The 17557-nt window shown below is 46.1% G+C and overlaps 1 protein-coding gene and 1 long non-coding RNA gene across 2 annotated transcripts in view; both read right to left on the reverse strand.

Moving 5' to 3' along the window:
* LOC143923946 (uncharacterized) overlaps positions 1–17557 on the reverse strand; it is a 281712-nt gene that overhangs the window by 36599 nt on the left and 227556 nt on the right. The gene's annotated exons all lie outside the window — the stretch shown is intronic.
* The window catches only part of SLC11A1 (solute carrier family 11 member 1), a 106281-nt gene that overhangs the window by 33621 nt on the left and 55103 nt on the right, over positions 1–17557 (reverse strand). The window contains exons 3-7 of the mRNA XM_077447892.1: positions 12234–12356; positions 11231–11350; positions 8782–8888; positions 6365–6435; positions 571–638 (exon numbers count right to left, since the gene is read on the reverse strand). Of these exons, the coding sequence (XP_077304018.1) occupies positions 571–638; positions 6365–6435; positions 8782–8888; positions 11231–11350; positions 12234–12356 (489 nt within the window). The remainder of the gene's footprint in view (positions 1–570; positions 639–6364; positions 6436–8781; positions 8889–11230; positions 11351–12233; positions 12357–17557) is intronic.

The following is a 17557-nucleotide window of genomic DNA, read 5'->3' on the forward strand; positions in this document are numbered from 1 at the left end:
TGGCACAGTGCACAGGAGCCGTGGTCGTGGCACAGCGCACAGGAGCCGTGGTAGTGGCACAGCGCATAAGGAGCCGTGGTCGTGGCACAATGCACAGGAGCCGTGGTCGTGGCACAGCGCACAGGAGCCGTGGTCGTGGCACAGCAGCCGTGGTCGTGGCACCACACACAGGAGCCGTGGTTGTGGCACAATGCACAGGAGCCGTGGTCGCGGCACAGCGCACATGAGCCGTGGTCGTGGCAGAGCACACAGGAGCGGTGGTCGTGGCACAGCGCACAGGAGCCGTGGTCACGGCACAGCACACAGGAGCCGTGGTCGCGGCACAGCGCACAGGAGCCGTGGTTGCGGCACAGCGCATAGGAGCCGAGGTGGCGGCACAGCGCTCTGGAATGATGGCACATTCAATGTGTCCTCAAATCAGAGCGTAATGCACATGTGCACTTTTGAGAGATATTAATTTTACCTACAGGTAGTCTTTATTATATAAAACTTACCTGAAGGTAAAAGTGACAAAGCGGAGATTAATAGAACTTTAAATTATTTGGATTCTCGCCGACATCTATGCCTCACCTCATAGCCGAAAGTGACCGCCATTATAGTGATCAGGAGGCCAAAGAAAGCTTCAAGTTTCCGCAGACCTGTCAATCAGAAAAATACACATCTTTTATGAATGCAGAGGCCCTGGAGAATAAAATGGTGGCTGTTGCAATTATTTATGTCACGCGATATTTGCACACCCATTTATCAAACGCAAGTTTTCAGAAAAAAAAAAATACACAAAAATGAGTTTTGGTGCACACATACAAAATATAATACCCAATTATTGTCAACATATAAAAAGATGATGTTGCATCGAGTAAATAGATACCAAACATGTCAGGATTTAGAATTGCGCACGCCCATGAAATGGCGACAAACAAATGGTACTTAAAATTATCCACACTTTAAAAGCCTTTATAGGTCATCAGTTTAGAGTTATTAAAGGAAGGTTTTTTGGGGGGAATTTTAAATGAAGAAAAATGTCTCGCTATGGCTCTGTGCCTCCACCCCTAATAATTCTTAAATATCAAAAAGAGTTCATAGGGACATTTTAGGCTGCATTCACACCTGAGCGATTCAACCACTTCCATACCGGGCCTATTAATCATCTTTTTTTTTTGCTAGAAAATTACTCAGAACCCCGAAACTTATATATATATATATATATATATATATATAAAAATTTATCAGACACCCTAGGGAATAAAATGGCGGTCATTGTAACTTTTGATCTCAAACGGTTTTGCACAACAATTTTTCAAACGCGTTTTTTTTTTTTTAAAGAAACTGTTTCACGATTTAAAAAAAATAACAAAACAGTAAAGTTAGCCCAATTTTTTTATAATGTGAAAGATGATGTTATGCCGAGTAAATAGATACCCAACACGTCACGCTTCAAAATTGCGCACACTCATGGAATGACACCAAACTTCGCTACTTAAAAATCTCCATAGGGAACGCTTAAAATCTGTGACTGAAGTATCCTCCTTCACTCTTCTGCCTCTGAGTGAGTACACTAAGGTAATTCAGGATTCTCTGAGCACCCCTTACATCAGAGTTCCCCTTTACACCAAAAGCCACAGTGTCCCCCCTTACATCAGAGTTCCCCTTTACACCAAAGGCCACAGTGTCCCCCCTTACATCAGAGTCCTCTCCGTACATCAGAGTTCTCAGTGTTCCCCCTTAAATCCGGGTTCCCAGATCATCCCTTATGTCAGAGTCCTCAGAGTTCTCCCTTACATCAGAGTCTGCAGAGTTCCCCCTTGCAGTGTAAGGGAACTCTGCGAGTTCAGATGTAAAAAGGGGAACTCTGTGGACTCTGATATAAAGGGGGACTCTTGTTATTAACTTATTTTGATTAGAAATGTTAATTAATAGCAAAATATATATATAGTTTACACTATAAAAAAAAAAATTGCTGTGCGCCGCTAAAGTGTTTGGATTTGGCTTGAAGAAAAGGTGGCAACCCCAAACCCCCCCCCCCCCACCCCCACCTCCACCATGGAGTTATGGAGAAGAGGTAAGCTGGGGGTGTTCTATATTCCGAAAACACGTTCAGGCTTAGGTTGACAAGTTTGCTTCTCGATAAATACAGCCCAGTGAATGAGTGTTGTCACCCTAGTACAGGGATTGTGTTACTGGCAGGATCACCAGGTGAAAATACAAAGAAAAAAAAAAACGAATGCAGCCACCACAAGGACTGGTAAGCTGAAAATATATTATATTTTTGCTCTTGTGTTTAGATATCCTTTAAATTGACTGTAGAACAGGTGAAATATATATATTTTTTTTCTTGTAGTTCCTTTCGGATTACCCCATCTGAGGAAGGCAGCATCCACCCAGTTTTGGATACCATATTCACAGCACCGTTTTATCTGACATCTGGTACTCCACACCCTGGAAGACCTGTTAGCGCTGGAAGTGACCGTGTTTTTTGGACAAGTGCTTAAGGTGTGATGGTGTGCAAGAGTGAGGCCCCAGCAAACCTTGTGCGTCACTGCCCTCTTGTGGAGAGAAATACAAACTGCGGTTTGATAAATTTGTGGTAGAAGAGGTCATGGACTCTCCGGGTATAACCCAGACATCCCAACCTGCAGAAACTCATTTCAGGGAGGTGGCGCTTTGCGCCTGCAAATGCCTGCCCCACAGTGGCAAAATATTATTTAAATCACTCTTTCAATATTTTTTCGCAGTGCTTCTGGGAAAGGGGGCGGGGGTGATGGTATGTTTTTGTTTTTTTTACAATTTAATTAGTTTTTAAGTTTTTTTTCACAATGCTTTGTGGGAGGAGGGGGTTGGGGCAGTGGACAGTGTTGGTAGGGCAGGGGAGATTGGTGTCAGTAGTTTTTTTATTTTATTTTTTTACACTTTTTAATTATTTTTTTTAGATTTTTTGGGGGGGCTTTGGTGAGATGTCAGGGGTCTAAACAGACCCCTGACATCTCCCCTTTGAGACAGACAAAGGGACTGAGGACACACATTCCCCAGTCTCTTTCTCGGCACAAAAGATGAATGAACAGGAGACAGAGGCTCCTGTCCATTCATAAACTGAGCAGAGTAAACACAGTTTACTCTGCTCAGTAATCAAAGGACACAGGAGAGATCTCGCTCACTGTGTCCATTAACTAGTTCTCCCCCGCAGCTGAGGGGAGAGGAGGGGAGCCGACTGCGGGGGACAAGGGGGGGGGGGCCAGAGGAGAACGGGGGGGGAGAAGGACATGGAGGGGGCCGGAGGAGAACGGGGGTGGAGAAGGACATAGAAGGGGCCGGAGGAAGACATGGATGGGGCCGGAGGAGGACATGGAGGGGGCCAGAGGAGAACAGGGGGAAGAGAAGGACATGGAGGGGGCTGGAGGAGAACAGGGGGAGGAGAAGGACATGGAAGGGGCTGAAGGAGATCGGGGCAGAGAAGGACATGGAGGGGGCCAGAGGAGAATGGGGGCAGAGAAGGACATGGAGGGGGCCGGAGAACGGGGGTGAGGGAGGACATAGAGGGGACCGGAGGAGAATGGGGGTGGAGGGGGCCGGAGGAGAACGGGGGTGGAGAAGGTCATGGAGGGGGCAGGAGGAGAACCAGGGGTGGAGAAGTACATGGAGGGGGCCGGAGGAGAGCGGGGGTGGAGAAGGACATGGAGGGGGCCGGAGGAGAACGGGGGCGGAGAAGGTCATGGAGGGGGCTGGAGGAGAACCCAGGGGTGGAGAAGGACATGGAGGGGGCCGGAGGAGAACAGGGGGTGGAGGAGGACATGGAGGGGGCCGGAGGAGGATGGGGGCGAAGAAGGACATGGAGGGGGCCGGAGGAGGACAGAGGAAGAGAAGGACATGGAGGGGGCCGGAGGAGAACGGGGCGGAGAAGGACATGGAGGGGGCCGGAGGAGAACGGGGGTGGAGGAGGACATGGAGGGGGCCGGAGGTGAACGGGGGTGGAGAAGGACATGGAGGGGGCTGGAGGAGAAAGGGGGTGGAGGAGGACATGGAGGGGGCCGGAGGAGAACGTGGGTGGAGAAGGGCATGGAGGGGGCCGGAGAACGGGGGGAGGAGAAGGTCATGGAGGGGGGCCGGTCCGAAGGAGAACGGGGTGGAGGAAGACATGGAGGGGCTGGCGGAGAACGGGGGTGGAGAAGGACATGGAGGGAGGCGGAGGAGAACGGGGGTGGAGGAGGACATGGAGGGGGCCGGAGCAGGATGGGGGCGAAGAAGGACATGGAGGGGGCCAGAGGAGGACAGAGGAAGAGAAGGACATGGAGGGGGCCAGAGGAGAACGGGGCGGAGAAGGACATGGAGGGGGCCGGAGGAGAATGGGGTGGAGAAGGACATGGAGGGGGCCGGAGGAGGATGGGGGCGAAGAAGGACATGGAGGGGGCCGGAGGAGGACAGAGGAAGAGAAGGACATGGAGGGGGCCAGAGGAGAACGGGGTGGAGAAGGACATGGAGGGGGCCGGAGGAGAACAGGGGAAGAGAAGGACATGGAGGTGGCTCGGGAGGAGCAGACAGAGCAGCTGGGGATGATCGGTGCGGCTGGAGGGACAGCTGTGATCTGAAAAATCTATACAAAGGAGACCGGTGATCACAGCTGATCCCCGCCGTAGAGATCATTCCCGGGAGATCATTCTGTTGGACATTCCATGCGTGGGCTTCATCAGACTTTTTCTTTTCTTTTTCTTTCAAATCTTTCCGCTGGAACCAGTTCCTATAGAGAAAACTGCTTGTCTGTATGTTGTTCCAACAGACCAAAAACGACACCAGTGTAGCTATTGGCTACTGGCTATTGAACTTCCTTTTTCTTGTCCCGTCGTACTTCATCGCGTTCTAAGTGGTCGGATTTTTGTATGATCATGTGTAGGCAAGTCTGTTTCGGCAGGCCGACGAGAAGTCCGCTCGTGTGTACGTGGCATAAGATTTGCCTTGGAAGGGGAAGGTGAGGCAAAAAGGGAATGCCCAGCGGTACCTTATTCCTTTTTGTTGTAGAGGCAGTAATAAAGGCTTAAAGGCCCTGCGTTTTTGCACGGTAGCTGGAGAGATGTCTGCGAATATTTGCACTTCATGGTCAAATAACTTGATTGAAGGCAGTTCCCGGGCTTTTTGCATAATGCTTTCTTTCACTGAGTAAAGGTGCGGCTTTACAAAAATGTCCCTGGGGGGACCCTCTGGGAGCACCGCTGTGAGAGGTCTGTAGGCACGGTCCAGTTCTAGCTTGTGAGCTGGGGCACCAGATAGCAATGATCTTAGCAGGGTAGTGGTGGCTTCCAGGGTGTCTGTAAATGATTCAGGTAACCCCCCTGATGCGAAAATTATATCTGCAGGACCTATTCTCAAAGTCATCCATTTTTGCTAAAGCCTCTTCTAAGCGTGCTTCCAGGTCGCAGATGCAAGCTGTGTTTTGATTAGTTCTGTTCACAGTGACATCCAGCTTGTTCTCAATGGTATTAATCATAGAGCCCAGATCATGAAATTCTTTTTTCAGATCTTCTGTGATTTTTCTCCCAGTTTTTCCAGACCCTGTTCTAGCATGGCCTAGATTCTGGCCAGGAGGACAGGGTCACCCGAGTAAACTGGCTGTGGGACTTTGGGCTGTGAGCTGATCAGTTCCTGGGAGGCTTGCAGGCTATTTTGGCTGGTGAGGATGTCTCCCATGGCCTAATCTAAGGAGGAACCTGTGGAGAAGGTGGACTCACTGCCTCAGAGATCTGTCCTGGGGGGTGTGGAGGGCTGCTGGGGTAGCGCTGCAGTCCTCTGAGTGTGAGGTAGAGCTGATCCAGGTCCGGATGGCCCGTCCGGAGGGGGGGCCGCATGTGTCAGCGGCGCCGCCATCTTGCCCGAGCTGACGGTGAGGCCAGCAGTTCCTTTTGGCTGCTTCTTAAATTTTCTTTTGGCCATAGACTGGTGGGCCAGCAGTTGAGGATGGACAGGAGGCTGCTTGCGGGGTTTCTGGGTGTCTGGATCGGCAGGAGGCAGCCAGATTCAAGCCATGCATGTCCACCATGGTCAGCCGCACGCATGCTTCTCACAATGAAAAACTTTATCTTGCTTATTTCCTCATGCCAAGACTGGACTTATCTGATCAAATTGTAGATAATATGAACAATTCTGCATATTTTTTACAGTTTGAAAGCAGTGCAGCAATGTATAAATCTCATAAACCAGAAAATATCAGTGACTCACTATGTAGTAAATCCAGAAAGGGGACAAAGTGCCTAGGCACAGTCACAAGACTGGAGTTCAAGGACGACTTTAATGATAAACATTTTATTTTTAAAAACGACAATGTTGCCGTATATTGAGATATGTCGGAAATGTGTTCATGTAGATGTCTGAGGAAACTTACCGTATTTATCAAGAAACAAAAAGAATATTGTATCAACGATGGTAATTAGGACTCCGGCCCATAATGGAATCCTGCATAGAAGAACATATATTGGCAATAAAAATATGACTGGAGGTCATACTACATCAGTGAAAAACGCTCTTTCGAAGAAGGATTTCAACTAAAAACGTTATTCAAAATCCCTTTACTGTAGCATGTACTCCAGGATTTCTCAACCAGGGTTCTGTGGCACACCAGAGGTTACTAGAGGTTCCTTGAGTAGTGAGCAATGGTTGATTGATCTCCTGATCTCCCGCCTATACTGTCCACCAATGTAAGGAGACACGTCCCCACGAGTCACTGTCTGTTCTCTTCTGGCCATCGTAGTAAGGCAACACCACCAATGTAAGGGGACAATTTCCTACTGACCACTGTCTGTTCTCTTTTGCCCATCATAGTAAGGCAACAGCACCAATGTAAGGGGACATTACCCTACTGACATCTGTCTCTTTTCTTCTGGCCATCATAGTAAGATCACCACCAATGTAAGGGAACATTTCTCTACTGAAAACTGTCTTTCCTCTCCTTTCCTGCCCCGTACACATGAGCAGAATTTCTTGGATGGTTTTTCCGACGGCTTGGCTTGCACATACACTGTCACACAAAGTTCTCTGAACTTTTGACCGTCAAGAACGCAGTGACATACAACACTACGATGAGCCAAGAAAATAAAGCTTCTGAGTATACATCAAATTGTTTCTGAGCATGCATAGTAATTTTGCGCATTGAAATTACTACAGACGATCTGAATTTCCGATCGGAACTTTTTCCGTCGGAAAAATAGAGAACCTGCTCTCAATCTTTTGCTGGCAAAAATTCCGCCAGTAAAAGTCAGATGGAGCATACACACGGTCGTAATTTCCGACCAAAGGCTCACATCCGACTTTTGCTGGCGGAATTTCCGATCGTGTGTACGGGGCATGGGGGACACTACCAATGTAAGGGGGGACATTTCCCTACTGACCACAGTCTGACCACCAACATAAGGATACATTTCCTTACCAACCACTGTCTGTTCTGTTCTCTTCTGACCATCAATGTAAGAGTACACCACCAATGTACGGGTACATTTTACTACTGAAAACTGTTTGACTACCAAAGTAAGGGGACATTTCCCTACTGACCTCTAATATAGGTGGGGCATTTCCCTATTGACCAATGTAATGGGAGATGTTTCCTACTGGCCACTGTCAGACAACCAACGATACATTTTTCCACTAACCACTGTCCTCTTTTAGCCATAAATGTAAGGGCACACCAGCATTATAAGGGGGCATTTCCCTAGTGACCAATATATGACTACCAATGTAAGGGGACATTTATGTTCTGACCACTGTCTTTTTTCTTCTGGCCATCAATGTAACAGGATACCATCAAGACAACATTTTTCTACTGACCACTGTCGGTTATCTTTTGGCCATGATTATAAGGAGATACCACCAATGTAAGGGGACATTTCCTACTGACTACTTTCTGACCACCAATGTAAGGATACAGTTCTATTCCAACCCCTGCCTGCTGTCTTATGGTCATCAATGTAAGGAGACACCAGCAACATAAGGGGGAATTTCCCTACTGGCCACTCTCCAACCATTAAAGTAGGGGGCATTTATTTTCTAACCACTGTCTGTTATCTTCTGGCCCTCCCACATAAGGGTGCATTTCCCTACAGACTAATCCCTGTTCTATTTTGTCCATTAATGTAAGGGGACACCACCAATTTAAGGGGACATATCCCTAACGACCAATATCTCACCACCAATGTAGCGGAGCATTTCTCTTTTAACCACTGTCTGTTATCTTCTGACCATCTGTGTAAGGGGACATCGTCAATGTAAGGGGACATTTTCCTACTGAACACTTTATAACCACCAGTGTAAGTGGACATCCCTACGGGGGACATGCCCTGCAGACCATTTTGTCTTCTTTTTTGTCTTTGAAGATAATGAGGCACCACAAATAAAAGGGCACAATTCCCTACTGACCACCAGTGTAGGGGGATATATTTCACTAATGATTAATGTCTATTCTCTTCTGGCCATTTATTATTTTTGCTGATAATAACATTGTCGTAAAGATCAGGAGATGTTCATAAAATGGTCCGCTCTGGGTGTCAAATATGCTAGGCACACCACATTCTATATTTTTATTGAAACATTTCTACCGCTTACTGATCATGTTAATATACCATGAGCTACAGGCATAACCATTTTAGTTGGGGTTCCCGAAAGCTAAAAATTCTTTCAAGAGTTTTTCCATATTAAAAAAGCCTGAGAAAGGCCAATCTAGTCATTTGCAGAGGATCTTTGATTTCCTCTTAAATCATTCCCTTTTAGAAACACAAATTATTTTTCTTTGATTATTAACATATCTCTTACCGACCAGATGACAAGAGGTAGAATGCAATGGCGGTACCAATGACTTCCTGCATATCTGAACCAATAATGGCGATTTCCACTAAAATCCATAATATCAAACGAGGGGCCTAGAGGCAAAGAAAGAGGAAACACAACATTTATTCAAGAAGACCGGAGGAAGTGTGGTGGCTCAGCGTTTAGCACCATTTGTCTGTTTATTTTATAGGTTCTCCTTTTGTTCGATTAAGTTCCTCCAGGTGCTTTAGATTCTGACCGCAACCCAACCACAGCTATTGACATCCAACCAAACTGGCCCTTTGTGTTTGTATGTGTGCATATAAATTCAGTAGAGACAATTATCGTAAGTCTTTTCCAAATCCAATGCAATTGGTCACTTCAAAACACTGTTGAATATTCTGAATCAAAGTACCAGGTTTTCTTTTGACACTTTTTGTATACAAGTTAAAATCAGTATTTTTTGCTATAAAATGACTTAGAACCCCCAAACATTTTATATATATCTATATTTTTTAGCAGAGACCCTAGAGAATAAAATGTTGGTCGTTGCAATTTTTATGTCACACGGTATTTGTGCAGCAAGCTGTTTTTCAAACGCAATTTGTTTGGGAAAAAATTATGGAGACATTTGGGGTCTGTAAGACCCCAGATCTCTCATCTACTCCTGAAAGCTTCTGATCAAAAAACAAATATTGATCTGATGCTTTCCAAAAAAAAAAAAAAAATTGTTTACATCCGCCCTAAACGTCACTCCTGACCTCCTAGATCAGTCGTCTCCAAACTGTGGCCTGGGGGCCAGATGTGGCCCTTTGCTTGCATTTATCTGGCCCTTGGAGTACTATTTCATCCAATGATACCAGCAATGGAGCATAATTCCCCCTTATAACACCAATAAAGAAGCAAAATGTCTTCCACTGACACCAACAATTAGGCCCAATGACACCAATGATGGGGAACAATTTCTCCCAATGACATCAACCACTCCCGGCTCTCTGCTCTACTCCCGGCTCTCTCCTCCACTCCCGGCTCTCTCCTCCACGCCACTCCCGGCTCTCTCCCCCACGGCTCTCTCCTCCACGCCACTCCTGGCTCTCTCCTCCACGCCACTCCCGGCTCTCTCCTCCACGCCAATCCCGGCTCTCTCCTCCACGCCAATCCCGGCTCTCTCCTCCACTCCAATCCTGGCGCTCTCCTCCATTCCAATCCTGGCGCTCTCCTCCACTCCAATCCCGGCGCTCTCCTCCACTCCAATCCCGGCTCTCTCCTTCACTCCTGGCTCTCTCCTCCACTCCCGCCTCTTTCCTCCATACCCGGCTCTCTCCACTCCTGGCTCTCTCCTTCACTCCTGGCTCTCTCTTCCACTCCCAGCTCTCTCCTCCATACCCAGCTCTCTCCTCCACTCCCGGCTCTCTCCTCCACTCCCGGCTCTCTCCTTCACTCCACTCACGGCTCTCTCCTCCCAGCTCTCTCTTCTACTCCAGGCTCTCTCCTCCACTCCCCTCCCAGTTTTCTCCTCCACTTCCGGCTCTCTCCTTCACTCCCGGCTCCCTCATCCACTCTTGGCTCCCTCATCCACTCTCGGCTCCCTCCCCCACTCCCGGCTCTCTCCCCCACTCCCGGCTCTCTCCCCCACTCCCGGCTCCCTCCCCCACTCTCGGCTCCCTCCCCCACTCTCGGCTCCCTCCCCCACTCCCGGCTCTCTCCCCCACTCCCGGCTCTCTCCCCCACTCTCGGCTCTCTCCCCCACTGCACTCCCAGCTCTCTCCTCCACTCCCGGCTCTCTACTCTACTCCCAGCTCTCTCCTCTACTACTGGCTCTCTGCTCCACTCCCGGCTCTCTCCTCCACTCCCAGCTCTCTCCTCCACTCCCGACTCTATCCTCTACTCCTGGTTCTCACCCCCACTCCCGGCTCTCTCCCCCACTTCCGGGTCTGTCCCCCACTCCCGGCTCTCTCCTCCACTCCCAGCTCTTTCCTGAACACTCTCTCTCCCCTCCTCCTTACTGCTAGTGCAGATCCTGTGTATCTGTGAACACCGCCCTCTGCTTGTTAATACAAGAGTGCTGCACTGTTGGCAGAAAGGAGGGGAAGTGAGAACACAGCCTGTACCACATCACGGCTCTCTCCTTCTCTACTCGCTGCTCCCAGCGCTGGACTACAAGAGTAGTGAAGCCATTGTCACTACTCCTGTCAGCCATATAACAGAAGGAAAGCGCCCCCATCCCTACAGTAAACAATTGCGCCCAGGGCGGCCGCACCCTCCCGCCCTCCCCTTGTCCTGGCCCTTGTACAGAGGCTCCTATTCATTCACAAACTGAAGCATAACGCAGTTTACTATTCTTCAGTGATAAATGAACACAGGAGCAATCGGTAGGTTGAAATCTGATTTAAACCATTTTGTACATGAAGCTTTGTTTGCCATGTTTGGCTTCATTGATCTGCCATGAACTTACCTTTGGATAATAATCGTGGCAGATTTGTCCCAGATCTTTGCCAGTCACCACACCCAACCGCAGAGCCAGCCTCTGGCACACCAATCCGAGCAAAGTAGCACCAAGCAGAACCCACAGGAGCTGCAAACACAGAAGAAAGAGATGACTCCGCTGTACAAACTGAAGAAAACCTCTCGGGTTACCAGAATGAACAGCATTTCCAGGCTGCAATCCAACAATTCCACCTCAAAAGTTTGTTTCTTTGCATTCAAGTTGTCTCTTGAGCCAGGTGTAAGATGTTCCCTCCATGCAACACAATGATGAGAAACTTCGCTGTCTAAAAATACTGAAAGATGTGAAAATGATGGAGGAGAACCTATCCTGACTTCAAGAAACAACTTCATCTGCAGCTAGTTTTGAAAAGGGGTTTCTCTGAATCTTACAGTGCTGTAAATTGTTTCACTAAGGGGTCTATTTTTAAAAAAAAAATGCTATATAAAATTGTGTCTATTTTTTTTTTTTTTTATTTGAGGTCTGTATCATAAAAAATATGAATGTGACAAACATTCAACAAAACTGCAAAAAAAAGAAAAAAAAATCACTGTATATTATGTAATATGAGTATTTACATCCTTAATTCCAGTGGCCATAACGTGATATTTTCCTGATTGAGGTATTTCAAGAAAAAACACATTATGGCCACTGGATGTTAATTACAATCATATGAAATAATCATTTTACACAAAATATGATTATTATTATTTCTTTTTTCACATTCATACAGCAATTTTTTTTTTATAGATAGACCCCCAACAATACATGTTAGTTGGGTGGGTGTACTTGTGTATGTTAGATTTGGAGAATTTATTTATTTATTTATTACAGGTACTTATATAGCACTGTCAATTTACTCAGCACTTTACATATATATTGTCCATTCACGTCAGAATTGCATCAAGTCTTCCCACTTCCACCTGGATGTGTTGTAGGAAGGCAGAATGTTGAGTATATCTGTTCTATATACCTTGAATCCAGCGACTGCCCCGCACTGCAGGTCCGATTCGATATTTCCAGGATCCAGATAGGCAATACTCATCAAAAACCCAGGCCCAGTGAAGGCCCAGAGCTTGCGAAAGCTGAAGCCGGGCTAAGCGGAAAAAAAAAAAAAAAGTGAATTAAATGCAAAAAAAATTATAAAAATGAATATAAATAAAATAAATATGTAAATATAAAAAAATATATAATATATGATAAAAGTATAAAAGAAATACATCATATATTATTAATTATTAAATTCTAAACTATAACAAAGATTATATAAGTGCTGGGAGGGGATGAGCAATATTATCGAAATCTATTCATCATGTGTATTCTTCTGGAATCTCGGTGTGCTTTGTGTATTTCTTCCAGATCTGTGCAGTAATCCAGTGTGAGACTTCCTGTAATAAAGACCGCTTACTGCTGCCCTCTCTCCTCGTGCAGGGGGACTGGTCTTGTCGCCACCCCTTCCTGTCGTTTTCTACAGGCAGCTTATAGTGGGTGGAGCCTGCTGGTCCCCTCCCACAGCGCTGCTTGCTGCACAGGCTATATACAGCACAGCCATGAAGTCACTGCCAGTTTGCAAGGTAATATCTGGGTTTACAAAGGCATTTGGTGCACAAAATGTGGATTTATATCCAAGAAAGGCATCAAGGAAAATATTTAAATAAAAGTTATTGTGTCCAGAGTTTGGCTTTAAATATATACTCAAATTAAAAATCTTTTGTCTGATAAGAAAGTTCCCATAGCTGTGTATTTAACTGCCTGCCAAGAATTGAGGAAGTGAACTGAAGTATTAAGTGTTATACATTTCCCTGGCACTGTTCTATAGAGCGGTTTCCGGTTTCTCATTATTTATCTGCTGTTGGTAACCAACTTCTAATTTCCCAGTTGTGTTACTAAATTATATCCTGTATAGAATGAGAAAAGGGAATTTTGGACGGGACTTTAGATGAGGCATATCAAAGAGTTAATGGTACTTATTTACTTGGAAGTAAATTGAGTTTGTTTTAATGTAAAAAATATCAAATCAATAATCCATAGTATTAAAAATATCAATATGCAATAATATAGACTGACTAGTGTAATCACAAAGGATTTACAGTAATATTCATATAAAAATATTTAATATGAATAAACGCTGGACATGACACAGTTGGTACAAAAATGAATCAGATAATAAGCATCCATTAGTTGGTAACTCAACGCGTTTCTTGGCTTTCAACCAATCATCAGGAGTCAGATGCATATGTAACTAAGAAATAATAAATAATCTATTACGATATGAGGCCTTCTATGTAGGTAAGAAGTGGGTAAAACACATCTCTAAATACTACTTATGGAAAACCACAGATCGATCACTGCTCCTAGGGAGGGTAATATCAGCGGACTGGGTTACATAGTCTCACCCGGGGTTGAGGCAGAGAGCATTCCCCAAGAAGATAATCTTCAGACTCAAGGAAGAAAGCAGCCAAGGATACCGGACCACTCCAGTACACCATCACATGGGGGTGGGCAAACATGTTGCCAAGCGCACCCAATTCTATAGGGGGGGGGGAGTGTGGAAAATTAGATGGATTGGAAAGGGAACACTGGATGGGTAAGGAGTAAATGTTACCTCCATAAATGTGTGTAGCGCCGGTACTCCTGATGAGTATGCGCTATGTATGTAAATTTAGTTTTTGCCCAAAACTGCAGTTGAGTTTTGGGGTTAATTGTGTGAAATTGTGTTTTGCCATCAGTTTGGCTGGGCTGTATTAAGGTTCTGCCTGGTCATAGGTGGGGTTCGCACCTGTGAGAGGCATTAGAACGCAGTCTGATTGGACGCATTGGGTACCAATCTCTCTCTCGGAGCCAATCAGTGGGTGCGTTGTCTCGCTGTGTATTCCGGGAGAGGGTACTTAAGGTGCTGAAGTCACGTGATTCTGGGTTCCGGTCCAGAAGTTGTTGCGGACTCCATGGTCCTGGTCCTCCTGACCAGCCCCCAGAGGCCCTCATGGCCTGGGGTGCGGATCCATCCATTTTCGAGCCTCGGAACTGGCTAGTCCGAGGCACAGTAACTGGAAGGAGGATTCTAAGGTGTTTCGGTGCCATCTCGGGTTTGGAGAGGCCCAGCAACTCTACATGCAACCAGGAGAGGACTCTTCAGTAGGAGAGCCACGCACAAGGCTGGCTGCTCGGTAAGAGCCTGGAAGCTGAGCTGTTATGGACACTAATTGAATCCACATTTCTTATGGTATCACCGGACAGGCTGCAAGATACTGGTACAGTAAGAAAGTTCCTACCTCTATCCTTCCGTTTTCAACTAAGTTCCTGTGATCATCTAAGTTTTCAACCAAGTCTGTGGCAGAGACTTTGCTAAACTAAAATTACATGTTGGCTGCTAGTATCCATAAACAAGGATTTATCCAACAGTTAAAGAATCCAGTTGTGAGTGGCTATTCCCTGGATTGTGTACAGAGAGGCTTTTATTGAAGTCAGCAGTTCCAAAGTACCTGAGCTATACTTCATCCTTATACCCTCTATTCCCAACTAAGAGACTGAGTTTTGTTCAACTGTTTTATGCAAATAAAACCCCAAAAAAGAATGCAAGTGTTGGTCTCTGCAGTTACTGGGCCATTAACCCTTGGAACCCCTAGACAAGAAAGATGAGTTACGAGCTGGAGGAGGTAATCCGTAAGCCCAGGAAAATTTCAGCCGCTCCTTCGGGGGTCAGTGCTACATGTGCAATAGGGGATAAGTGTGTTTGAGTGTGGAATAAGTGTTATGTACTTAAGCCCACTATTAGACATGGACCAGGTAAATGTGAAGGTTATGCTGACACAGCAATGTGTCAGAAAATAAAATTAGTGTGTGCCATGAGGGTATGAAGTGAAAAACAAATAACAACAACTAAAAGGCAAAAGGGGCAAAATAACAGACTAGCGAGAAAATATGATTATGTATAGTGGGGTAATTACTAAGGCTGTAGCATAAAATGGATCATTTCCCCACTGAGGAGATGCACGGAGTGAACCAGTGTTCTGCCAAAAACTGTCCCCCCATCGGATAGTGTCCGCCCCATACTGCGCAGGTGTAGCGCTTGCGCAGTACGGAGGACAAGGAAACTAAGAAAGTCTCCGAAGATGAACGGCCCCTGCACACTTGCTAGTACCTTCTGCCCTAAGTCCAGGTTCAAGCCCCACCATGCAAGTGGACATACAGTAGCACTTAGTAACAGGGCCCCTTGCGGGCTTGCTTCGCTCGCCATGCTTCGGGCACGGCCTCGCTTCGCTCTGGAATTTTTTTATTCTAACTCTATATCCACTTGGATGGTGGGGCTTGAACCTGGACTCAGTGCGCAGGCGCCGTTCATATTCGGAGACCTTTGGCGTCTCCTTGTCCTCCGTACTGCTCAAGCGCAGTACAGAGTGGACACTATCCGACGGGGGACAGTATTCGACACAACACCGGCAGATGGCCGTCATTCGTTGGGGGCGTGCTCACGCCAACGTCATGAAAAGGCATCAGAGCAGCATATAGGAATAGAGGGCCTCTCCTCCGCGATACCCTGATCACGGTGGGTGCACACCCCCCTATATATTGCCGCAGTGCTGGATGAAATAAACACACATCGTGCAATACGGCGCCAATTGGTGCCACGTACGGGACATAAGAACATGACGCTGATGCGCTGAGGCGGGGGGTAGTGAACTGTGTGCATCGCAACCCCGGGACTGAGACCAGAAGAGCCAGCCCCGAATGACCACATCATGGAGTAACTAGGGGGTAGGTGAGAAAATGATAACAAAAAGTCAAAAATATCATAACAAAAAATCATATAGATCGCTCAAATAAATGGGATTAGAAATACTAAAACATAATTAGGTTAATAAACATATTGGCCAGTAGGGTACTGACTGGCTTGGAAATAGTCAAAATTTGTATATATAATATTTGAAACTTACATTTGGTTGGTCAGGTCACTTTATTAGCGGGTGTTCTGATACCTCTATAGGTTTGTCAATTTCCATTGCGTCAGAGGCTAACAAGCTTGGTAGGCCGCTTTGTTGTAAATATTGTTCTATGATCTGGGGTCTGGATCCTTCTACTGATGCGGGTTTATGTGGGGGTGGAATATTGTACAGTTTCGAGTAAAATTTGTGAAATTCCGACGCAATGTGGTCTGTGTCGTGTACTAATTTGTTTTCTTTATTTTTAATCTGGGTAATGGAAGTTGAGGCGCGAATGTCTCTTAAGGCCCTGGCCAAGAATTTGCTGTTTTTGTTCCCCTGTTCATAAAAGAAACCGCGCCGAAAAAATAATATTAGTTTTGCTTGTAAGTCTAGTTTTTCCTGCAGGGCTTTGCGTGCTAGTAAAAGGTCTTCGGCAAAATTCATAGCCATCGATCTTTTGTGTTGGTTCTCTAATTTCTGCACTTTCTCAAATATGTCTTTCAGTTCCCTCTCTGCGACTTTCTTCTTCTGCGAAGCTAAAAACGTATAAGTCTGCCTCTGAGCACACATTTATGGGCTGCCCAGACAGTGAGGTGTGAGACATCGTCGGTGGTGTTTTCTTGAAAATACGTCTGTATAGCTTGAAGCTTCTTTGATTGGTTCTAGAGTCAATGGGTCTGTCAACAAGGTTGAGTTAAGTCGCCATCCACTCGTTCTCTGATGTGCTTTCTGCAATCGTAGCGTCATAGAGATAGGCGCGTATTCAGATACAGACCTCGTTCTTATGTGGGCTTCTCTCATGTTGCTTAAGTCTCTTTGCGTTATGAATAGAAAATCTATGCGGGTGTATTTGTTATGGACTGTGTAAAAGTAAGTATAATCTCTCCCCTGGGGGTGTATGACCCGCCAGGAGTCCGTCAAAGTCAGCGTGTTCAGCATTGTTCTAATTTTTTTAAGTGTGCGGTAGGTAATTGTAGATCTGCCATTGGATGTATCCTAAAGGGGATCCAAAGGAACATTGAAGTCCCCTCCGAGAATTATACAGCCAGATGCAAACCAGGAGAGCTCATCAACCAGTTTTTGACAAAAAGTCACATGTGTAGTATTTGGGAAATATACACTTGCTAAAGTGATGGGGAGTTTCCCAATGTTTCCCTTGAGGAGGAGATACCGGCCATTCCTGGGTCTGCTAATTGCGGGGTGACCTCAAAGCCAGAGTCCTTCCCCAGCAATATTGAGATACCTTTCGTCCTAGAATCTGGATTTATTGCATGGTAAACTTTGGTGAAGTATCCATCTATCATTTCAGGGATGAAATTTGCCCTGAAATGTGTTTCCTGTTGTATTCTCTTTTGAGGAACATTGAGGCCTCTTA

The sequence above is a fragment of the Lithobates pipiens genome, unplaced genomic scaffold (assembly GCF_037356315.1).
Source record: "Lithobates pipiens isolate NorthernLeopardFrog02 unplaced genomic scaffold, aLitPip1_a1.2 Scaffold_22, whole genome shotgun sequence".
Lineage (NCBI taxonomy): Eukaryota > Metazoa > Chordata > Amphibia > Anura > Ranidae > Lithobates > Lithobates pipiens.